The following is a 25,757-nucleotide window of genomic DNA, read 5'->3' on the forward strand; positions in this document are numbered from 1 at the left end:
CAAACTTCAGGACTCTAGCTCAAACGGGCGGGGTGAGGGGGCGTGACCTTTCAAATTTAGCATTTTCAATTGGTTGTTACAGCACCACCATGTGGCCAATTGGCTTGGCATTGCATGAGAGGGTGTGACCCTTGGCCTTTTACCATCATGCAAGGTTGCAACCTCCTAGGCCTGACCATCTCATGGGAATTTGCTATTTCTTTTACCAAATCGGCAGAAGAACGAAGATAATAATCAACGGCAAGAAATACAATAGGGTTTCACCCATCATCTGTTAACTCATAAACTCATTAAAGTTAGGTGACTTTAAACTGGTTCATTTGAAATCCTTTTATTTTTAATTTTACAGAAGAAATACAGTACAGATTAGTATGTGATTTTAAGATAGAGTAATATCCTATTTTTATATCAAACAGATAAAGAGATAAAGAGTTAAAACATCATTATTACAGAAATATATTTACACAAATATAGTCGTTTTTATCTTCTAAACATCAAGGAGAAATAGTATGGAGTCTTTGGTCCACAACATCTTTCTTCACCTGTGGGTTTACTGACTAAAAACATACCTGGGCAGTCACTGCTACAGGTGGGAATACACCCAGACATGGAAGGCATACTCTCTAGGTTCAGGATATGTCTCTACCGGCCACCTCTAACTATACATTTTAAATTGGAATCTCTATAGTCTTGTGAACATGTCATCTGTCATTCCTCTATCTGATCATCATTCTGAGATTCACCCTCAGTACTCTCCATCAGCATTGATACCAATGTAGACAGTGTCCCATTGGGGTCCAGCAATGTAACCAGAGGCACATTCACACCCCTATCCTGAAAGATGAGGTTCTGCAGGGTCATGGCTTGCATTGAGTCGATGCCTAAGGCAGAGAGAAGAGAATCGTCATCTAACTCATTCTTGTCAACACCACTTGTTTGACTGAGTACAGACCTGATGTATTCACTTGGGGAGGATGGCACAGAAGTATGTTCAGACTGTGACTTTTGGAATTTGTATTTTTGCACTGCCTCATCCACTAATGCAGTCATGCGCATGGTCAATGATGCATTTTGAGAGAGGACATTGCTCATCATGTTCTTGACGTGAAACCTACATACAACCTGTTGGGGTTTGTTTAGCAAGAGGCATTGTTCCAAACTCTCATGAACATCCATCACCATCAATCCCCTTCTCTCCAGAAACCTGTGTAAATGATCCTTGTTAAGCAGGAGACCAAGGTTCAAAGGTCCCCAGTTGATGGATTGCCCACATAGTCCAATATTCCGTCTATAGTGACAGAAGTAGTCCAGGAATGAATTGGCTGCTGCATAGTTTGTTTGTGAGGCATTGCCAAGGAAAGAAGAGATGGAAGAGTAGCACACAAAGTAGTCTAACTTGCAGTGTTTTGTGGCGTGGTGCAGATTCAGAGCTCCATTCACCTTGGGCTTTAGGACTTTCTCAAAGTGGGATTTGTCAAGGGTTTCAATCAACCCATCATGCAGGACAACTGCACTGTGAAAGACCCCTTTGATTGGACAAGAGGGGAACTTCTGACCAATGAGACCAATCACTCTGAGCACATGCTCAGAAACAGAGACATCACATCCCATCCATACAATATGGGCACTCCATTGTCTCTCCAGAAGGACTATCTCCTGCTGTATGTCTGGTGTGGGGCTACTTCTGGAGAGTATGACGATGTACTCTCCACCTTTCTGAGAAAGGAACTTCACTGTTTCAAACCCCAGCCCAGAGAGACCACCTGTGACAATGTACACAGACTTCTTCTGGAAAAGCTGTGTTGGTTTAGGCAGCAACTGAATGTTGGACAGTGTGCCTTTGGAATCATCTTTACTCAGTGCCACAACAGACAGGGTCTTTGAGCTGAAGTACGATTCAGATTCCTCAACAGACAGGAAGTCAATGCTACCGGAAGACATTCTCTGAAAGGTAGAGGTCTCTAGAGAAAATGATATCCAGTCCAAATCCATGGACTGGAGCCAACGATAAATGTGTGGCGTCTTGGCAATGAGTGATCCTTTTTGTAAGATGCTGGACATCTGAAGAGTCTGTATGTGAACACTATCCTTAACATTCTGGAAAACACTCTGTTCAAGCAAGCATTGGGACTGGGATTCACAGACAATGACAACATGTCTGACATCAGAACAATTGCTGGCTTCTGCCAACAGAGATTTATCAAATGGTGGAAGGAGGAGAATTGCATCAACAAACATCCCATTGCACGGTGTCCCTACAATGGCATTCCATCCTGATTTGTTTGCTGTTTGGATTAGGACCTTCAGCAGACTAGAGTCAGGAACAGAGGAGATGATGCTCAACCTTCTATGTTTGACTGTAGGTAACAGTCTGTGCAGTATTTCCCATGCCAGAACAAAGTAGGACACACAAGGAGCCTCTTTCAGAAATGTGAGCCTCTTTGTTTTGTAGCATGCTGCTTCAGGAATCACAATCTTAGAAGATGCAGCAATGGGATAACATGATACTATATGGTCTCCCACTTTCAGTGTGTTCACATCTTTCCCTACAGCTGTGACAGTACCACTGAAGTCAAGAGCCAGAAGCTGGTGCTTCTGAGATGTGTGATTCTTCCAGTATATTGTCTGACCATAGTTCAGATCAGAGACACTGACAGGATAGTAGTCTGAGGAATGAACACATATCTTGCTAAGCTGAATCTTGACTGATTGCTCATGGATGTTTGTATCGTCAACATCACAGGGAATGGCAGACAAGCTAGTTATTCTGCAGGGGTCATTTGTCTGAAAGATGCATGGCTCAGACATTGAAGAGAACACCCTTCCCTCAGTGCTCTCAATGCTTCCAATGGGAGTATGTACAATATCAGGTTTCCAAATCAGCCCCCCTTTCACAACCAACTCTGGGTATCTTTTGCAAGGGTAGGACTTTAAGACCTGAGACAGAGCTCTGATGTCCTCTGTAGAGACAGAGTTGATGTCAATCAGCTGGAAGGAAAGCTTTTCCATTTCTGCAGCACACGATCTAGTCATGCCTGATAGGACAAAGCCTGCGCTGATCTGGTCCACTGTTTTCTCTGCTGACCGGTAGGTTATTACTCTGATGGAATTTGTAAATTGCATGGCCCTCAGTGCCAGGACAATTTTCCTGAACATCTCACAGCAGCTTACCATATTCTCCAGAACATACTCAGTTTTCAGTGAAGTAACATCTTCCTGACCCCACACAAATAAGACCTCCTGGAAGTGTTTGTTGAGATCTGTGATATTAAGGTTTGCCAGGAGTGTAGGAAATCCATGGCTCAAGACCTCCTTAGATTGTGTGAAGGAGATGTATCTAGACTTTGAACTTAAGTGTGGTCGCATGGCTTTTGGAAGGCCTACCTGGTCAGAAAAGACCAAGGCCTTTGGTGCCTCACTGGCATTAGAGGAATTGATATCCTCACAGACAACATTGAAGTCATTGTGGAAGAAGTATTCTTCCACGACACGAGAGCGGCTCCCAAGATACGCGATCATCACATGCTTAAGCTCAACCAAAACTCTTCCCTCTTTGTTGGTAAAGCAACCACATACCTCAAAGTGATCATAGCCTTCATCAATTGCTTTCAGATACACAATCATTTCCTCTTGCAGGGGTTCAAACACTGTCAAGCTGCCTATTTTGACAGGAAACCCGGGCCTTGAAGAGGATCTATATGCTACTGTAACAGGAGCAAGTTGCATCAGGAAGTCTAACACTACAGGGTGAATGCAGTATTCATGCAACTGAGACAGCAATTCTTCTGGAACTGTTACAATTGAAAAAGCCTCCTTAAACTCTTCACCATAGTGTACATCCCCCGTGTTCTGGAAAACAGTGCCATACTGAAACCCACCCAGAGCAATTTCAGTGTAGAACTTTTCAGAACTCAACACTGAATTGCATCTTTTGAAGATAGATCTTAGCGAAATGTTCTGCTCTTCAGCTAGCTGTCCTCGCTTGCACGTTATTGTGCCTGATGCATGGTTTGTGGAGGGAGAATATATCTTAAAATGGGTCTCATCCACTGCTGGTTCAAGTTGCACTTTAATCTCTGGTGCATTCTGTGTGAAAACATAGGGATTCTGAAAACTGACACTGACTTGCAGTGTGTTGAGTGGAACTTTTGGTTTGGCACTGGCCATGAAGGCAGCCAAACCCAACTCAGTATAGAAGGCACCAGGGATTATGGCAACACCGTTATGTTTATGCTCATGCAGGTAGGATACTGAGTCAGAAGACAGATCACAACTGAAGGTATTGCTATCGCTAGCTGTATGAGTTAGCACAGGATGATTACCTGATGTATGATGTACCTTTGATGCAGCAATGATAACATCTCTCCGAGTAGAATCAAACTGATACCTTGGGAAAGGTGTTGGTGAAGCCTCACGGCCTCTGTAGAACTGATCCCAGTCTACCTGAACCCCCAACTCAAACAGTTTGGACACAGAATTCAGCATTGTCTCATGATCTTTATCTGGCTGCACTGAGGACAGAACTATGGTGTCATTTCCCAGCGTCTCCTGGATGTTTCTTTGTAGAGCCCTTCGCGGGCCAATCTCCACAAAGACTACATTCTTTTTCCCTTTGGATGCAGATCTCACTGCCTGTTCAAATGAAACTGGATCTCGAATGTTCCTGGCCCAGTATTTGCCTGTGCTGAAGTCTGGCTGCTCGACCTCCTTTCCTGTCACTGTGGAAAACAATTCTGTCTCAACATCATTGACTTGTAAAGAGCCAATACTGTCCTCTAGTTGAGACAGGATGGGATCCATCATCTGGCTGTGGTATGCAGCAGGGACATCCAGAACACGGAGGAACAGATTCTTCCTCTTGACTGAGCTGCTCAGCTTTTGATGGAGACTGTCAATAGCCTCTGCATCACCTGAGAGGGTGCAGGACTGTGGGCTGTTGAAGGCAGCCAAGGAAATCTTATTTGAGTAGGAGGGAAGGAGGTTCAAGACCTCTGATACGACCATGTTACTGACCACAAGCATTTTCCCTCCTGTGACCTTATTCTGCAGAGTACTGCGGAAGTAGATCACCTTCACTGCATCCTCAAGCGACAACAGCCCAGAGCAGTGGGCAGCAGCAATCTCTCCTACAGAGTGGCCAAGAATGGCATCAGGTTTGATGCCCCAGTGCTTGAAGAGACTGTCTATGCCAACCTGAATGGCAAAGAGGAGGGGCTGGACAACATCTGGTTTTGAAAGATCCTTACTCTCTGAATCGCTCTCAAGTCTCTCTATGATACTCATGTTATTGAATTTTTGGAAAAGCATCTCAATTTGGCTGATCTTGTCTCTGAACACAGGCTCATGTTTCAGGAGCTGCTGGCACATGCCTTGATAGGTTACACCGTTCCCACAGAAGACAAATACCAGCCTGGGATCTGAGTAAGATGGTGTGTTTACCTTGTTCATGGCAGACTTGAGTTGATCTTTTAGATCAGCCAGAGAGAGAGTTCTGAATGCCCTCCGATATCGATGTTTCAAGTGGCTTCTTCTACAAGCAGATGTGTATGCAAGAGCTTCTAGATCACCTTTGTTGTCTGTGTTTATCTGTCCAATTGTGTCCTCCATCATCATACTCATCGACTTTTCAGAACTGGCAGAGAGGACAAAACAATTGTGTGACTTCCTACCACTTTTTTGAGGAACATTTGACTGCTTGTGTTGTTTGACAATAGCATGTGCATTTGTTCCTCCAAAACCAAAATTGTTTATTCCTGCAACCCTTGCAATAGAATCTCTCCACTTTTCTGCTTTAGTAGGAATCTTTACATTTAAAGCTTTAGCATCTATACTGGCACTGTCCTCAGAGTAGAACAGTGAAGGGACAATGGTTTCATGTTTCATCATTAGGAGTACCTTGATTAGCCCTGCCACTCCAGCTGCAGATTCAGTGTGTCCAATGTTGCCTTTCACAGAGCCGATGAGGAGTGTCTCTGAACCTGGAGGTCTGGCTTTGGCAATGACTTTGGAGATGCTGCCTGCTTCTATGGGATCCCCCACTGGAGTTCCAGTCCCATGAGCCTCTATGTACTGGACCGATAACAGGTCAGACTCTGAATAGATTCCGCGCAGCAGCTCCTCTTGCTGGACCATGGATGGCTTGGTGATTGGAGTGACTGTGTGGCCATCTTGGTTAACAGCAGTGTTGCTTATGATGCCCCACACATGGTCATTCTCCTTGAGAGCCTGTGTAAAATATAAATCAGTGTGTGGTCTAAGGTAAAAAAAAAAGAGCAATTTTGTGACATTGAAACAGAAAATAATTTACTTTTTTTAGTGGCTTCAGAAGAATAATCCCACAGCCCTCTCCTCTGCCATAGCCATCTGCTCTGCTGGAGAAAGGTTTGCTGGTGCCTTCAGGTGAAATCATCTTTGCTTTGCTGAGAGCGACAAAGACTAGTGGCTGTATGATAGAATTGACGCCACCACAAAGAGCCATCTCGCAGTCACCTGAGAAGCGAAAGCATACAGTATACAAATCCATCAGATTATATTTTGTGATGAGAGCCACCATTGCTTTTGCTTCTGCTTTGCTCTTCAAGGCACTTTGACAGAGCTGCGTAAAAAAGTGCTTTGTAAAATAAATCGTAATGAATTGTTGTAGTGAATTCAGTCAGTGTGTAAGGTTACATTTTGAGAAAATGTTGCATGCGTTGTAAAACGTAGGTAAATGTGATATATTACACACCTTGTCTTATGGCTTGACAAGCTAAATGAAGAGCAACAAGGGATGAAGAGCAGGCACAGTCAATGGAGAGTGAGGGTCCAGTGAAGTTGAAGACGTATGAGACTCTGTTGGCTGCTATACTCATAGAAAGTCCGGTGCCGGTGCAGTGGTTGATTACATTTGGGTTCATAAATGCAGCAGATTGTTCATAATCTCTGTTCATAAGACCTTGAATGAAAATAGGCACACATTATTGAAAATAATACACAATTGACATTTTATTGTGTGTGGGCTTTCTTTCAATGGAGGACCAATGCAGTCAAAGTTAAATGGACAATAATACCGAAATTATTAAATAATAAATTGCCAATTCGCTTACGTTACACTGTCTTTATAACTATGTCATTATTCCTGTAAGTACAGTGTAACAAGTATTGTAATTACTAATTGCTACACAACATACTGTATACTTACGATTAGGGTAAGGGCTAGGGTAAATGCTGTGAATACAGTATTAACAATGAGTAATGACAATAGTTGCTGCACTGTACTAACAGGAACAATTACACAGTAATAAGGACACTGTAATGTTAGTGTTATTCTTCTGTTTTATATGCAATATAAAACCAATTTTTATATTTAGTATCTAGGTTGTATGTGATATTTTGAGGTATCTTTTTTTAGGTTGTTTCTGACGTGGCGTGGTAGTGATCATAAACATCTTGGAGGTGTAGGTAATCTAAAATATTGTATGTTGGCATGATGCTCTGGTCATAAACTCCCACTAATTATTACCTGTGTGGTCTGTATCAAATCCCAATCAAGTATCATTACCCATGTGTCGTCACAATAACAAAGCAGTGTCTTAGGGACCTGTTCAATAATTACTGGGAGGGGACTGTCACGGTTGTCGTTGGTGAAATAGGACCAAGGCGCAGCGGAAGTATGGATACTCATATTTTTTAATGTTCAAAAGAAGGAGTAGAGCATCCACATGAAACAAACAAACAAACAATACTCACAATACTCACAATACTCACAATACTCACAATACTCACAATACTCACAATACTCACAATACTCACAACAGTAACAGTGTTGCAGGCTCGTCCAAACGCAGTGCACACAACAATTCCCCACAAACCCAAAAGGCAAAGTAGGCCACTTATGTGTGACTCCCAATCAGCCACAACCCTCTACAGCTGTGCCTGATTGGAAGTCACACGGCCAAAATTAATGAAACACAAACACAGACTCTTCTGCCACGTCCTGACCCAACTACACCCTCTACTGGTCAGGACGTGACAGGGACTCACTATTAGGAAGGTTGGAACCCCCAGTGCAGAGTGTGCAACACATTAAGAACACCTTCCTAGTATTGAGAGTCAGTCCCTTTTCCCTAGGAACAGTCAAACATTCCCTTTACCTATTTCCGTTGCCAGAGCCTGACCACCTGCTTTACTAGACACCTAACATTGTCAGATGCTCCTAATAATTTCAATAAAACCTTGGCGAAAGCAGTGCTGCTCCTCTTAAAGATGCACTATGCTGAAATCGCTCTGCCGTTTTCCTGGTTGCTAACATTCTAATTCGCCTCATTTCAGTTTTTGACAAAGCCAGCAAGTATAGGGTAGAGAATCATTGTACCATCTAAACCACTTTAAAGCGGAAATATGTCACTTTTTGGGGACCACCAAATTCACATAGTAATGTGAGTTATAGATCTGTCATTCTAATTGAAAGCAAGTCTAAGAAACGGTAGATCTGTTCAATGTGTGCTATTTCTATGCTTCCTGTTATGAAGTTTCGTTTTTGCATCTTTTACTTTGGTTTTATAAACCAGCTTCAAAACAGCTGAAAATATAATATTTTTGGTTATTGAAAAGATATGTCACAGCGGGTTAGATTGTACAATGATTCTCTACACTACACTTGTCACAAAAAACCTAGCTCCCTACTATAGAAAGCGCCGTGCAGGGCTGTAGTCATGGACATTCCGGAGCTAGGTTACAGAGGAACGAAAGGGGATGCAGGACCTCCTATGAGTGCACACCATTTTCTTATAATAATACTAAAGACGTCATTTAAGTTTATCTGTAAACATTTTTGGCTATTACCTTTTAATTTGGTATTAAAACAACTAGGCATTATGTTTTTATCTGATTGTTAAACAAATTACTTAAAAAAGTAGGCTCCCTGCACATGTTTAATACAGTTTCTAAACAGTGCATTGTGCACCCGCCATTCATCTTAAAACACCAAAAGGGTTATGACATTTGACGATTGTCATTAGGCATAGTGTAGACTAAATTGATTCATGCTTCAATTGCTGTCACGGTCCCGAGGGGTCATCTCTGTCTACTCAGGCTACTTCCACCCCTATTTTAGAAAATTTTCTGCCTACAACTTCAGACATTTTATAGGCTGTTTGTTAGCCAACTTGCAGCTTCTCTTCTGTCATTAGGCCGACTTGTTGCCCTAGTAGGATTACCAGAAGAATGTCATAAATAAATAGAATGAATGCATCAATAATAAGTCTAATCTATTTGACATCGGCAAAGGTTTTCCCTTCCATTTCTGATTGGGCAAAGGTTCTCTCTTCCATTTTTGATTGGGCAAAGGTTCTCTCTTCCATTTCTGATTGGGCAAAGGTTCTCTCTTCCATTTCTGATTGGGCAAAGGTTCTCTCTTCCATTTCTGATTGGGCAAAGGTTCTCTCTTCCATTTCTGCTCTCAGAGCAAGTACTTGTAGGGACCGGGGAGAAAATAGCAATAACACTAAAACAGTGGATTTTTCCTGCAAAATGTCCAAAGAACATCAGTTTGACCAGTTTCAAGGAAACGGAAAGCTGTGAAAAACGGTCCAACATGAATTGGAGTTTTCAGTTCGTCTCGGATGCATATTTTATATGGTTGAAATAGCCTACTGTCAGCTTTTATGTTGCTGACAAAGACAGCATGTTTGCACAGTCCCTAACCGTGCATTCCCATTCTCTCAAGATGCTGAAAGAAATCATATACGTGAAATATGAATTTAGTCTCGTATCATTTTACTACAAGACATACTATTATATTAGGCCACATGTGCGAGTTATAGTCCTACAGCCAGTGTCCATGTTTCAGTTACTACTACTAGGCAAAAACGTGATGTATTATTAGTTCAGAGGAGCGGGGCAGCACTTCCGCCCTCTCTGCCAAAAGCTGTATTTTCAAGAAAAGGAGACCAAAGGGCCACTACGATGGAGAATCGATTGCATATATTTGATTAAGGCATTTTATTTTATAAAATTAGATATAACTTGTTGAAGGATAGACAAATCTTGTGGCAATAGAGAGAGTTTCTGGTATTCAGGGGTAGTTTGGGGTTGCTTGGAGTAGTTGGGGGTAATTTGTGCATGGTTTTCGTAATTATTTGGGCCCAACATTTCTATGGTCCAAATCGCCTTTGCATTCACATTGCTGTCTTTAGCGAGAAACCAGGATAATTTGACAAAATTGAAAATCGGTGAACGCACTTCTGAACAAGCCCTACCATAAGATCCTTTTATGGGACACTGGCTGTGAAAACACCCTAAAATAACACATTATTATCCACTTTACCTATAAACACTCCTGTCTTGGTCCCACTGGCCTTCTCCATTGGCATCCCAGCATTCTCCAGAGCCCTGTATGCACACTGAAGAAGGAGTTTTTGCTGGGGGTCCATTTGTTCCACTTCAGTTTCAGTGATGCCAAAGAACTTGTGATCAAACTCATTAAACCTGCAAAATGATAAATAATTCAAAGGGGAACTCCAAGCAAAAAACTGTCAGCAATGTTGTACCTCACACTCTTAGAAAAAAGGGTTCCAAAAGGGTTCTTCAACTGTCCCCATAGGAGAGCCCTTTTAGGTTCCATATAAAATGAAACCATTTGTGGAAAAGGGTTCTACATGGAACCCAAAATAATCATTCAAGGGGTTCTCATATGGGTACAGCTGAAGAACCGTTTAAGGTTCTAGATGGCACCTTTTTCTCTAGGAGTGAACCTGAGGTATTGTGTATTTCAGTAAACAGAAGACATAACTGTTGGGTTCTGAGAATATGAAATATACTTATTCATGTCACTGAGGGAGAGAGGGTAATGTATAACGTTTACATTATATCAGGTAGTAATACTCTGAGAATTAGAACATAAAAGATTAACAGTCAGACTGAAAATAACCTTTTCTTAAATCTGTGTGATCGCAAAGTTATGACAATATTGCAATTATTTTTTTTGTTGATAGATTAAAATCAACTTTTGTGAATTTCTAGATTTTCCTCAGTTTTGAAGCCTAAGGATTGATGAGGTATGCACCTTCAGTCATCAATATTCATGCATTTGTGGTTGACTCCTGTCTACAGCTGTTGCTACTGTAGCTAAAGTACTAGTTGAGTACGGAAAGATGACTAGTGAAAAGTGCCCTCTGTGAGAGAAATATCAAATATATCTTCTTATCATGTATGGAATCAGAGAGCAGTATAACTGTCAGTATGTTGCAAATACTGAGTCCAAAATATATATATAGTTTTACTTCAGTATAACTATGGTACAACTGCAGTTATTAAGCAATTACTGCGTCCTAAATACCACATTCCACTGCAGTTACTGTACTTTTACTGCAGTTTCATAACCTCAGTCTTTTTTTGTAAGGGCAAAGCTAGGTAGTAGGCTGACTGGTATTGACAGCACGCATTTAGACCAATTTGCAATCTGGGATCTGATAATCTGTTCAATGCTCATTTAAATTCTTGATTTTTGAAGAATAGTTTTATTTTTTTTATTTTTTATTTTTCACCTTTATTTAACCAGGTAGGCTAGTTGAGAACAAGTTCTCATTTGCAACTGCGACCTGGCCAACATAAAGCAAAGCAGTTCGACACATACAACAACACAGAGTTACACATGGAATAAACAAAACATACAGTCAATAATACAGTAGAAAAAAAGTCTATATACAGTGTGTGCAAATGAGGTAAGATAAGGGAGGTAAGGCAATAAATAGGCCATGGTCGTGAAGTAATTACAATATAGCAATTAAACACTGGAATGGTAGATGTGCAGAAGATGAATGTGCAAGTAGAGATACTGCGGTGCAAAGGAGCCAGATAAATAAATAAATACAGTACGGGCTATGAGGTATAAATGCCTCACCCTATTATAAACCACACGCAAACAGTTTAACTGCATTGTTTACAAACAAGAACATAAACAATTGTACTGCATCTATTTTCAAATATTTTATTCAATGATTTTATAGCCGTTTACACTCGTAACCGTATACAGGTTGAAAATGGCAGATTTGAACGCTGGTAATCGCCTAAATTGGAAAGCAGTGTCAGTACAGTAGCCTCTGCTGGGTCGTTAATAACAGGACGTTCCAGTTTTAGGGGAAATGGAAGAGAGAGCCTGTGATGTGACTTCCGCTTTCAGAATTTAACAAGGTGACACTCCATCTTAACTCCTCCTCCACATTTACTGGATTGGTTGAACAGTGCAGAAGAGAAACTCCCCCGACAGTTTGTTTTATTCTCGGTAAGTGCAGAATGTGGGTGATCTAGTTCCAGGCGTTTCGTTATGTCTGCTACGTTAGTTACCTGTACAGTAACGTGCTAGACATGACGTCAGAGCTCTGGCTCTGCTCTTCACAGCTCTGTATGGGTTTTGACTGACAGCCGTTCTGAAGTTTAGCATCACACTCGACAAGAAGTGCCCCCATCCCTTCCGCTAATTGGGCAACTTTTGCAACTTATTTGTTGTCTGAGCGAGGGAAATCCTGTAAACTACGAGGACCCAATGTATTTTTAAAAAGACTTTGAGGACTATAATAAATACCTCGTTGTCATGCAAGCAAGTCAAACACCCGTGAGTCCAAATGTGCATTTCCATATCATGAAACTGTAATATACAGAGTCAACGTTTATAATCACTATGTTTGATGAAGTTACAAGATGACATGGCATTATACCCTGGGTTGTCCTGAACAGAATGAGCCTGTTTGTTGTATTGTGAAGAAAAGTTGAGCGGATCAGGCATCTGAACAGCTTCATGACTCCATTCTATTCGCATCAAAATTACAATCTGCATCTCTGAATTACCTGGTGAAAGCAAAACACTGTAAGATGGTTGAAAAAGAGCGGTAACATGTGGTGGTTTCCGATAGAGGTGCTGGTTCAGATCTAGGTGCAACTGTCCCGGCAATTCACACTTTATAGCCACCCTCAAGAAAGGCACACACACACAGCAAACAGGAAGTGGACAAGGTGGAAGTGTTGTAGTGATAGAGTTAGTGGTTGTATGCTCAGTGAGGCACTAACACACAGGTAGGAGGTCAAGGGTGGAGGATTGTCCAGGAAGTAAGGTTCAGCTGATGAGATGGTGTGGAGTCAGGGGTTTACAGAGGCTGTGCTCAACCCTAGGCTCCAAAATGCAACGAAAGAGTTCAGAGATTGAGTTGGTGGTTCTCCTGTCCCTGGCTAGGCCACTGATTGGCTGGCCAGGTCACATGACAGGAGAGAGTTAACCCTAGCAACAGAGTTTCCAAGGACCAGAGGTGTGAAACAAGGGGATTGTAGCCTCTGCTGGGCTGGAGAGTTTCTCTCTAAAGTTTGTGCCTCTGTGTCTCAGAACCAGAGATTTTCAAGTATCATATTTTATAATTTAGCTAGTCATGTTGGCAATAGAACAAGCTTTCAAATTATGGCCACCTGACCCAGATTGCGATTGATAATGGACCTTTTTTGGATTGCGTAAAACAAGAACAGTAATTGTGTAAAGGCGGGGATGCAGGGCAGTATTCCAAACTAAACAACTTCAAGTGTACTTACTCTAGTTCCTCAGAGGCACAAAAAAATAATCACCTGGTAGTTGAAGACTCTTCTTTGAGTCATAAAAGTGCATTGAAATGACTTAGGAACTGTGTACACGTTGGAGAGGTGCATGGCCACTTGGAAACACTAGTTAGACATTTCACTCAAACCCTTGTAAAAAATGCCTTCAGCAAGTATTCACAACTCTTGACTTTTTCCATATTTTGTTGTGATGTATCCTGAATTTAAAATGAATTAAATTGAGATTTTGTGTCACTGGTCTACACCAGAGGAGGCTGTAGGGAAGAGCTATAGGAGGACTGTGTCAAACATATGGAAACCACATGTTTGACTCCGTTCCATTTATACCATTCCAGCCAATACAATGAGCCCGTTCTCCTATAGCTCCTCCCATCAGCCTTCTCTGGTATGCACACACACAATACACCATAATATCAAAATGGAATTATGTTTAGAAATGTCTTGAGTCAATAAGTATTCAACCACTTTGTCACGGCAAGCCTAAATAGGTTCAGGAGTAAAAATGTGCCTAATTTACATAATAAGTTACATAGACTGCAATAATAGTGTTTAACATGATTTTTTACTGACTACCTCATCTCTGTACCCCACACATACAGATAATTGTAAGGTCCCTCAGTCAAGCAGGGAATTTCAAACACAAAGACCAGGGAGGTTTTACAATGCGTCGCAAAGAAGGGCACCTATTTGTAAATGGGTAAAAAAAATCTGACATTGAATACGTCACACCCTGATCTGTTTCACCTCTATTGTGATCGTCTCCACCTTCACCGGGTGTCTCCCATTTTTCGCCATGATCTCCTGTGTATTTTTACCTGAGTCTTCTGTTTGTCTGTTGTCAGTTCGTCTTGTCTTGTCAGGTCGTACCAGCGTGTTTCACGGTTTTCCATTAAAAAAGTGACCAAAAGCGGCGGCGGCGGCAGTGGCGGACGAACATCTGGGCTGAGGCTATGCTGACTTCTTCCTCTTGCTCAGGGAAGTGCGGGGGCTGATATCCCAAGGAAGACTCAAAAGGCGAGAGACCAGTGGCCGAGCAGGGAAGGGTGTTGCGGGTGTATTCCACCCACACGAGTTGCTGGCTCGAAGTGGCAGGGTTGGCGGAGACTAGCTTAGGGGTCTTTTTGGATATTTATTTCCTTGGGTCCAGCTCAGCCCCTTTTTCCCACACCCCATTACCGTGTGTTTGAAATAAACCTTAAGTGTTTGACTGTGGATTTAGGTTGTCTGTTGTTGTTAGTTCTCACTGTTCCTTTTCACTATTATGATTTGCATGAGATATGTTACGGGTCTCGTTTCCATCCCCCCCTAGACTGCAGGGCCAAAAGGGTTCGACCATGAGAAACAAGATTCTCTGAAACCGAGACTGAACTCTTTGGCCTGAATGCCAAGTGTCACGTCTGGAGGAAATGGGAATGTTTTTCAGCGGCAGGGACTGAGAGACTAGTCAGGATCGAGGGAAAGATGAACAGAGCAAAATAAAGAGATCCTTGATGAAAACCTGCTCCAGAGAGCTCAGGACATCAGACTAGAGGTCGACCGATTATGATTTTTCAACGCCGATACCGATTAATCGGACGATTTTTATATATATTTGTAATAATGACATTTACAACAATACTGAATGAACACTTATTTTAACTTAATATAATACATCAATAAATCAATTTAGTCTCAAATAAATAATGAAAGATGTTCAATTTGGTTAAAATAATGTAAAAACAGTGTTGGAGAAGAAAGTAAAAGTGCAATAGGTGCCATGTAAAAAAAGCTAACGTTTAAGTTCCTTGCTCAGAACATGAGAACATATGAAAGCTGGTGGTTCCTTTTAACACGAGTCTTCAATATTCCCAGATAAGAAGTTTTAGGATGTAGTTATTATAGGACTATTTCTCTCTATACCATTTTGTATTTCATATACCTTTGACTATTGGATGTTCTAATAGGTACTTTAGTATTGCCAGCCTAATCTCTGGAGTTGATAGGCTTGAAGTCATAAACAGTGCAATGCTTGAAGCACAGCGAAGGGCTGCTGGTAAATGCAGGAAAGTGCTGTTTGAATGAATGCTTACGAGCCTGCTGCTGCCTACCACCGCTCAGTCAGACTGCTCTATCAAATCCTAAACTTAATTATAATATAGTAACACACAGAAATACGAGCCTTTGGTCATTAATATGGTCAAATCCAGAAACGATCATTTTGAAAACAAAATGTTTTTTCTTTCAGTGAAATACGGAACCGTTCCGTATTTTATCTAACGGGTGGCATCCCTAAGTCTAAATATTGCTGTTACATTGCACAACCATCAATGTTATGTCATAATTATGTACAATTCTGGCAAATTAATTACGGTCTTTGTTAGGAAGAAATGGTCTTCACAGTTCGCAATGAGCCAGGCGGCCCAAACTGCTGCATATACCCCGACTGTTTGCACGGAACGCAAGAGAAATGACACCATTTCCCTGGTTAAAAGAAATTCATGCTAGCAGGAAATATTAACTAAATATGCAGGTTTAAATATATATACTAGTGTATTGATTTTAAGAAAGGCATTGATGTTTATGGTTAGGTACACATTGGTGCAACGACAGTGCTTTTTTCGCGAATGCGTTTGTTAAATCACCCGTTTGGAAAAAGTAGGCTGTGTTTCAATGATAAATTAACAGGCACCGCATCGATTATATGCAACGCAGGACAAGCTAGATAAACTAGTAATATCATCACCCATGTGTAGTTAACTATTGATTATGTTAAGATTGATTGTTTTTAATAAGATACGTTTAATGCTAGCTAGCACCTTACCTTGGCTACTTGCTGCACTCGCATAACAGGTAGTCAGCCTGCCACGCAGTCTCCTCGTGGAGTGCAATGTAATCGGCCGTAATCGGTGTCCAAAAATGCCGTTTACCGATAGTTATGAAACCTTGAAATCGGCCCTAATTAATCATCCATTCCGATTAATCGGTCGACCTCTACCTCAGACTGGGGCGAAGGTTCACCTTCTAACAGGACAACAACCCTAAGCACACAGCCAAGACAATGCAGGAATTGCTTCGGGACAAGTCTCTGAATATACTTGAGTGGCCCAGCCAGAGCCATGACTTGAACCCGATCAAACATCTCTGGAGAGACCTGAAAATAGCTGTGCAGCGACACTCTCCATCCAACCTCACAGAGCTTGAGAGGATCTGCAGAGAAGAATGGGAGAAACTTCCCAAATCAGGTGTGCCAAGTTTGTAGCGTCATACCCAAGACTCTAGGCTGTAATCGCTGGCAAAGGTGCTTCAACAAAGTTCTGAGTAAAGGGTCCGAATACTTATGTAAACGTGAAATAAAAAATAAAAAAATAATTTGGCAAAAATTTCTAAAAACCTGTTTTTGCTTTGTCATTATGGGTTATTGTGTGTGAATTGATGTATATAAAAAAACGGTTTTATTATACAGCTGTAATGTAACAAAATGTGGAAATAGTCAAGGGGTCTAAATACTTTCCGAATGCACTGTATAGACAATTGGGCCAATTTTTAAATGTGAATATTGTTCTAATTCTAGATATTCAGTTAATTAGCATTTTTTTTAATATTCCCCATATATTTATTGGTGTGCTAACATGGCTGCCATAGAATGTTGTAGTGACAATGCATAATAATCCAAAAACTTCAATGCCCCAACTCTTTAAACACATGGCTTTGGATAGAGCACGTTTTGGTATGAAACAAGTGTGTCAGATATCTAGTTTAAAATAGATATTAAAATAAAATAATAATTAAAATAAATAAATGTTTTAAAAGTATGAGAACAGCCATAATACAGAAAGCAGACATTCATTTCAGATGAAAAAAGATTGCGTTTTGGATTCAAACCCTTGAAATTATTAATTGAGTAACAGTAGCAGTGGTAAAAAAAGAAATGGTCAGGGAATCTTCGTACTAACCCATCTATGAGAGCAGCTTTGATAGTGTGAGACTTCCCAGGTTTTCTGTTGTCAGCATCATACCAGTAAGTACTGTTGAACCTCTCATCAGGGATTGGAACGGCACAGTTCTTCCCTTCCAGAAGAACCTTCCAGAAATTGTCAAGCCCCTCACCTGGAAATGAATATTGGTTGAATCAGAATAGGAAAATTAATCTAAATTGTTTCAACATTAATAAGTAATCAACATATTAGTTTTACATCAAAGTACTATTTTTCATACCAATAGTTATTTTTTACAAAATGTAGCTTGTCTGTAAATAAGCCCTTGCATTAAGAGCATATTTGGATCAGATATTTCCATCATACCTAAGTTAGTAGATGTTTCATAGTAGTTGTCGCGGTATAATAACCTCTGTAGTCTGAGGTTTTACATTGCTGGCATTGTAATGATTTAATTAAATCAACATGAATTGAGCAGCTTCTTATGGTTCTATACGAGGTGAAAACATTCCATGACTGCATATAGCAATAACCAGTGATTTGCCTGGTGATTCTAGACCTTTCTTTACCCATACATCTCTACAGTAGTTATTTTGCTTTCCGGTTATCTCAAATTGCTCTAAAGTGAGTGAAAAGATATACTGAAATGAATTACAATTCTTAAGAGAAATAGCTACATCACAAAATTAGATAAACTGTCAAACCTCCAGGGAAGCTGCATCCAATGCCAACAACTGCAATGGCTCCCTCTTCGTCCTCCATCCTGGCTCCCTCTTCCTCCTCCATCCTGGCTGTCTGTGACACACACACCAGGTGGACACTGAAATGCGTGCACTTATTTCTAAACCTCTAGTATAAACTAAACTCAGATAGAAGGTGCTCAATTTGCCTCCAGTTTCTTTGGCTCATTAGCAGTAGTAGTAGTAGGTTGGTCTTTGAAGGATAGCTCAGAGCGTCTGCTCTTTTCTATCCAATTTCTCTTGCTTGGATTGGTCACCGTTTTGGGGCAGGAGTGAAGTGGGCAGGGCATTTGTGTGGAGTAAGAAAAGTCATTGGGAATATGAAAGATATGCATAAAGGGTTTTAATAATGCTAATATGTGAGAACAACATTTTTTGTGAAGAAATATTTAATTTTGTCGTTATAATATGTTTGGAAGCGACATGTAAAAATCGTTGTCAAAATCTGTACTCAAGTCGATTATAAAACCCACAATGCAATGTTCTCTCTCTGGGCAGGCTGGACAACAAGTGGGAAACTCTGAAAATACTACTTGTAAACTGAGAGCAACGAGTTGTGTGCGTTTACGGGCTTTGAACTCGTTAAGAATGCCGATTAGGTAATGGCAAATAAGCTGCGTCAACCATAAACATACAGCTATCAAGCTCGCAAACAAATTTTAGCTTTCAAAAACCATATTAATAGGTTGTTTTTCATAAATAATGTTTTGTTGTTGCATTTAAATGCGTGAAAATGCTTTTATCAAGGTCATTCAGCATGTGGGAGAAGTCAGAGCTCAGAGATGATAGACTAGTTTCCCACTAGTAATTAAGAGTTGGGGGGTGTTCAAGTGGATTTTCAGTCATATTCTGGTATATACGAATTTATGAGATGTTATGAACACAGCACAATTCCAACTGGGAAACCTCAGGCTTCCGTGCGTTCAAGCTGTCAACTCTGGAAAAACATGGACACCCGCAAGAAACTGTTGTTTGTTTGGCTTCTTGCAGAGTGTCCAAAATACCTGGGAACCCATGTATATACTAAATATCACAAAATATCTGCATACGGCATTTTTTTTAATGAATGCGTACATATAAAAATATTGCGATTTACTAACTTGGCATACGCCATAAACATGCATATTTTCCGTTGTAAATCAGACCCATCCTTCAACTGTACACATACAGTAAGGTCTGTCTGGAAAACGGCCATCATTCACCATTGATGGTGACAAAATTATCTGCTGTATAATTTGGATCTGTTGGAATTAGACCACAGTAGTTTCTAAAAGAAAGAGCGAATTTGATCATAGTTTTTTGGAGGTGTTGCCAGAATGTTTTAATCTTGTTGCAGTGACTTTTGCTGTACAATATTTGGGAAAGGACTGTGACTCTTCCTGAGTGAAAAAAACTTTGACAAATTATTGTGGACCTGTTAGCAAATCATTTTATTAGACTTTTCCCCCCAAGGACGGTTTTAGTCAACAACTGTGTTACCGAATGGTCTGTGCCAGGCATGGCTAGTAACATAGCAGTCATTCTAGATACAATGTTAAACATGTGCCCCTTCACTTAAATGCACTTGGTATCCTGTGACAGTGCATCAGCATCAGGTAACACATTTATCATTTCCAAGTTTTCATCTCTTGCAAAAATACAGCTTTCTCTTTGACATAAGGTTGCTAACTAGTCTATTGCTATTGTAGGGTCACTTGTTGACCTATTGTAAGGTCACTAGCTATCCTATTGTAAAGTTGCTAGTGTATTGTAAAGTGGCTAGCTATACTATTGTAAAGTTGCTAGTGTATTGTAAAATGGCTAGCTATCCTATTGTAGGGTCGCTAGTTAGCCGATTGTAGGGTCGCTAGTTTGCCGATTGTAGGGTCACTAGCAAGCCTATTGTAGGGTCGCTAGCAAGCCTATTGTAGGGTCGCTAGCAAGCCTATTGTATGGTCACTAGTTAGACTCTTGTAGAGTCACTAGCAAGCCTATTGTAGGGTCACTAGCTAGCCTATTGTAGTGTCCCTAGCTAGCCTATTGTAGGGTCACTAGCTAGCCTATTGTAGTGTCCCTAGCTAGCCTATTGTAGGGTCACTAGCTAGCCTATTGTTGGGTCACTAGCTAGCCTATTGTAGGGTCACTAGCTAGTATATTGTAAGGCCTTGTAGGCTTGACTGTAGGTCAAGATGTTGTTAACAAGAAACGGTATAGGACTTCAAAGAAGTCACATGGTACCACAAGTAGAGTGTCAGGGGGATTCCTACTTATTACCCTGACACAGCTCCTCCACTTCTCACGTCATTACGTCATACTTCCTATTTTGGTCTTTCACTTCCCTCTCTCTTTAGGTTTTGTAGAATATGCAGATGCACCAAATGTAAAAATAGTATAGTATATTACGGTATGAATACTATAGTATTCACGGAAAGGATTCAAGCCCCTTCTATCTTTCCAAATGTTGTTACCTTACAGCCTTATTCTAAAATGGATTAAATAAAACATGTTCCTCATTGTTGCTGTGTCGATCACAACATTTTCAACAAATTATTGTGGACCTGTTAGCAAATCATTTTATTAGACTTTTCCCCCCAAGGACAGTTTTAGTCAACAACTGTGTTACCGAATGGTTTGTGCCAGGCATGGCTAGTAACATAGCAGTTATTCTGGATACAATGTTAAACATGTGCCCCTTCACTTAAATGCACTTGGTATCCTGTGACAGTGCGTCAGCATCAGGTAACACATTTATCATTTCCAAGTTTTCATCTCTTGCAAAAATACAGCTTTCTCTTTGACATAGGGTTGCTAACTAGCCTATAGCTATTGTAGGGTCACTAGCCAGCCTATTGTAGAGTTGCTAGTGTAATGTAAAGTGGCTACCTATCCTATTGTAGGGTCGCTAGTTAGCCGATTGTAGGGTCACAAATGTTCCAAATGCAACTATGCATGTAAATGCTTTTATTATAAAGATGCATTTTTTATGGTGAAAGTAATCTTCCCCAAACTTGAAACTCACCTACTGCTTATGTATGTAGTTAGGATCTGCAGATTAATGTGCTTCATTCTAAGAAGTTATTTGGCCACTTTAGTTGTGATACTAACCTTATTAAAACATATAGGCCTATGGGCTAGGCTACATGAGGTGTGATACTAACCTTATTAAAACATATAGACCTATGGGCTAGGCTACATGAGGTGTGATACTAACCTTATTAAACATATAGGCCTATGGGCTAGGCTACATGAGGTGTGATATAAACCTTATTAAAACATATAGGCCTATGGGCTAGGCTACATGAGGTGTGATACTAACCTTATTAAAACATATAGGCCTATGGGCTAGGCTACATAAGGTGTGCGACTATGACTGAACAAGTCACAAAAAAAAGGCAGTTTCTTATGCTGGGCATCATTCACAAGCAATAATATATAAGTCACAAGTGATAGGCTGATATTGTCACCCATCAGACGATCCTTGATTTAGTCTTGTCTTTACATATACTAAATAATATATGTGTGACATTTGTTTTAATTTAGAATGGACCATTATCATGCACCTGTATCAAAACAGAGACAGCAGGAAAACATACTTAAAAACATCTATGTACTTAAATAGCGAATGGAGGATGCTTTTCCCATGGTTTATCATGCCAGCCAGGTAGGCTATACTCCCGTTGTAAATTTACATTTATGAACTTCTTTGAGGAAAAGATCATGATCATTAGAAAGCAAATTACGGACTCCTCTTTAAATCTGGGTATTCCTCCAAAGCTCCATTGTCCTGAGTCTGCACAACTCTGCCAGGACCTTGGCTCAAGGGAGATACTAAAGTGTTTTAGTACTATATCTCTTGACACAATGATGAAAATAATCATGGCCTCCAAACCCTCAAGCTGCATACTGGACCCTATTCCAACTAAACTACTGAAAGAGCTGCTTCCTGTGCTTGGCCCTCCTATGTTGAACATAATAAACGGCTCTCTATCCACCGGATGTGTACCAAGCTCACTAAAAGTGGCAGTAATAAAGCCTCTCTTGAAAAAGCCGAATCTTGACCCAGAAATTATAGAAAACTATCGGCCTATATCGAATCTTCCATTCCTCTCAAAAATTTTAGAAAAAGCTGTTGCACAGCAACTCACTGCCTTCTTGAAGACAAACAATGTATACGAAACGCTTCAGTCTGGTTTTAGACCCCATCATAGCACTGAGACTGCACTTGTGAAGGTGGTAAATGAGCTTTTAATGACGTCAGACCGAGGCTCTGCATCTGTCCTCGTGCTCCTAGATCTTAGTGCCGCTTTTGATACCATCGATCACCACATTCTTTTGGAGAGATTGGAAACCCAAATTGGTCTCATGGACAAGTTCTGGCCTGGTTTAGATCTTATCTGTCGGAAAGATATCAGTTTGTCTCTGTGAATGGTTTGTCCTCTGACAAATCAATTGTAAATTTCGGTGTTCCTCAAGGTTCCGTTTTAGGACCACTATTGTTTTCACTATATATTTTACCTCTTGGGGATGTCATTCGAAAACATAATGTTAAATTTCACTGCTATGCGGATGACACACAGCTGTACATTTCAATGAAACATGGTGAAGCTCCAAAATTGCCCTTGCTAGAAGCCTGTGTTTCAGACATAAGGAAGTGGATGGCTGCAAACGTTCTACTTTTAAACTCGGACAAAACAGAGATGCTTGTTCTAGGTCCCAAGAAACAAAGAGATCTTCTGTTGAATCTGACAATTAATCTGGATGGTTGTACAGTCGTCTCAAATAAAACTGTGAAGGACCTCGGTGTTACTCTGGACCCTGATCTCTCTTTTGAAGAACATATCAAGACTGTTTCAAGGACAGCTTTTTTCCATCTACGTAACATTGCAAAAATCAAACTTTCTGTCCAAAAATGACGCAGAAAAATTAATCCATGCTTTTGTTACTTCTAGGCTGGACTACTGCAATGCTCTACTTTCCGGCTACCCGGATAAAGCACTAAACAAACTTCAGTTAGTGCTAAATACGGCTGCTAGAATCCTGACTAGAACCAAAAAATTTGATCATATTACTCCAGTGCTAGCCTCCCTACACTGGCTTCCTGTTAAGGCAAGGGCTGATTTCAAGGTTTTACTGTTAACCTACAAAGCATTACATGGGCTTGCTCCTACCTATCTTTCCGATTTGGTCCTGCCGTACATACCAATACGTACGCTACGGTCACAAGACGCAGGCCTCCTAATTGTCCCTAGAATTTCTAAGCAAACGGCTGGAGGTAGGGCTTTCTCCTATAAAGCTCCATTTTTATGGAATAGTCTGCCTACCCATGTGAGAGACGCAGACTCAGTCTCAACCTTTAAGTCTTTACTGAAGACTTATCTCTTCAGTAGGTCCTATGATTAAGTGTAGTCTGGCCCAGGAGTATGAAGGTGAACGGAAAGGCTGGAGCAACGAACCGCCCTTGCTGTCTCTGCCTTGCCCTCTTTCCACTGGGATTCTCTGCCTCTAACCCTATTACAGGGGCTGAGTCACTGACTTACTGGTGTTCTTCCATGCCGTCCATGGGAGGGGTGCGTCACTTGAGTGGGTTGAGTCACTGACGTGGTCTTCCTGTCTGGGTTGGCGCCCCCCCTTGGGTTGTGCCATGGCGGAGATTTTTGTGGGCTTTACTCGGCCTTGTCTTCGGACGGTAAGTTGGTGGTTGTAGACATCCCTCTAGTGGTGTGGGGGCTGTGCTTTGGCAAAGTGGGTGGGGTTATATCCTGCCTGTTTGGCCCTGTCCGGGGGTATCATCGGATGGGGCCACAGTGTCTTCTGATCCCTCCTGTCTCAGCCTCCAGTATTTATGCTGCAGTAGTTTATGTGCCGGAGGGCTAGGGTCAGTCTGTTTCATCTGGAGTATTCTCTTGTCTTATCCGGTGTCCTGTGTGAATTTAAATATGCTCTCTCTAATTCTCTCTTTCTCTCTTTCTTTCTCTCGGAGGACCTGAGCCCTAGGACCATGCCTTGGGACTACCTGGCATGATGACTCCTTGCTGTCCCCAGTCCACCTGGCCATGCTGCTGCTCCAGTTTCAACTGTTCTGCCTGCGGCTACGGAACCCTGACCTGTTCACCGGACGTGCTTGTTGCACCCTCGACAACTACAATGATTATTATTATTTGACCATGCTGGTCATTTATGAACATTTTAACATCTTGACCATGTTCTGTTATAATATCCACCCGGCACAGCCAGAAGAGGACTGGCCACCCCTCATAGCCTGGTTCCTCTCTAGGTTTCTTCCTAGGTTTTTGGCCTTTCTAGGGAGTTTTTCCTAGGGAGTTTTTCCTAGCCACCGTGCCTCTTTCACATGCATTGCTGCTGTTTGGGGTTTTAGGCTGGGTTTCTGTACAGCACTTTGAGATTTCAGCTGATATACGAAGGGCTATATAAATAAATTTGATTTGATTTTTGATTTGATTTGATTTAAATATATGCAATGTGCTTAATATTAGGAAAGTTGAGAAATAAATATAGTAGGCCAAACATATAGAACGCTGATGGGATCCTCATCTTTTTATTAGCGGCCATCACTCTGTTTTCTCAGGCAATTGCGTAGAGCCTATAGAAATGTTGCTCAACATGAGCTCATGGGCTCTCATGAAGTGTTTAATTTGATTTTTGAACACATTTGCATTGACTTCAGATTGATTAGAGGAAGAATAGAGTGCTGAGTACCAGGCAGTTAGCAAGTCTGGTCGTCTACTAATGACCATCAGTAGCATCAGAGCTTGGAGAAGCCTAGTTACCGTGACTAAACGGTCATGTGGAATTTGACTGCCTTCATGACTTGTGACCGCCGGTGTGGCGGTAATACAGTCACTGCAACAGCCCTATTCCTCATCAATCTACACACAATACCCAATAATGACAAAGCGGAAACAGGTTTTTAGACATTTTTGCACATTTATTAAAAATAAAAACATAAGTATTCAGACCCTTTGCTATGAGACTCGAAATTGAGCTCAGGTGCATCCTGTTTCCATTGATCATCCTTGAGATGTTTCTACAACTTGATTGGAGTCCACCTGTGGTAAATTCAATTGATTGGACAAGATTTGGTAAGGGACACACCTGTCTATGTAAGGTCCCACAGTTGACACTGCATGTCAGAGCAAAAAACAATCCATGAGGTCGAAGTACTGATGAAACAAAGATTGAAGCATGGTGGTGGCAGCATCATGCTTTAGGGATGTTTTTCAGCAGCAAGGACTGGGAGACTAGTCAGGATCGAGGGAAAGATGAATGGAGCAAAGTACAGAGAGATCCTTGATGAAAACCTGCTCAAGACCTCAGACTGGGGCGAAGGTTCACCTTCCAACAGGACAACAACCCTGAGCACACAGCCACGACAACGCAGGAATGGCTTCTGGACAAGTCTCTGAATGTCCTTGAGTGGCCCAGCCAGAGCCTGGACTTGAACCCGATCAAACATCTCTAGAGAGAACTGAAAATAGCTGTGTAGCGAAGCTCCCCATCCTACTTGACAGAACTTGAGAGGATTTGC

General features: G+C 41.2%; 1 protein-coding gene across 6 annotated transcripts; it reads right to left on the bottom strand.

The window, feature by feature from the left end:
- Positions 1-301: 301 nt before the first annotated feature.
- On the bottom strand, positions 302-18,427 carry LOC115149296 (highly reducing polyketide synthase 40). 6 transcript variants are annotated; one of them, XM_029692071.1, is made up of 7 exons: positions 18,197-18,427; positions 17,511-17,664; positions 10,307-10,467; positions 6,728-6,934; positions 6,308-6,489; positions 5,896-6,225; positions 5,587-5,632 (listed from the first exon to the last, which is right to left on the bottom strand). In XM_029692071.1, the coding sequence occupies exons 1-7, from the start codon at positions 18,276-18,278 to the stop codon at positions 5,627-5,629; spliced, it is 1,122 nt and encodes a 373-aa protein (XP_029547931.1). In that variant the 5' UTR covers positions 18,279-18,427; the 3' UTR covers positions 5,587-5,626. The 6 variants fall into 6 exon arrangements, with proteins under 6 accessions (XP_029547885.1, XP_029547905.1, XP_029547896.1 ...); XM_029692025.1 differs by having other exon boundaries at positions 302-6,225; XM_029692045.1 differs by lacking the exons at positions 10,307-10,467; positions 18,197-18,427 and having other exon boundaries at positions 302-6,225; positions 17,511-17,529.
- Between the last annotated feature and the right edge of the window lie 7,330 nt (positions 18,428-25,757).

The sequence above is a fragment of the Salmo trutta genome, chromosome 2, assembly GCF_901001165.1.
Source record: "Salmo trutta chromosome 2, fSalTru1.1, whole genome shotgun sequence".
In the NCBI taxonomy this organism is placed as follows: domain Eukaryota; kingdom Metazoa; phylum Chordata; class Actinopteri; order Salmoniformes; family Salmonidae; genus Salmo; species Salmo trutta.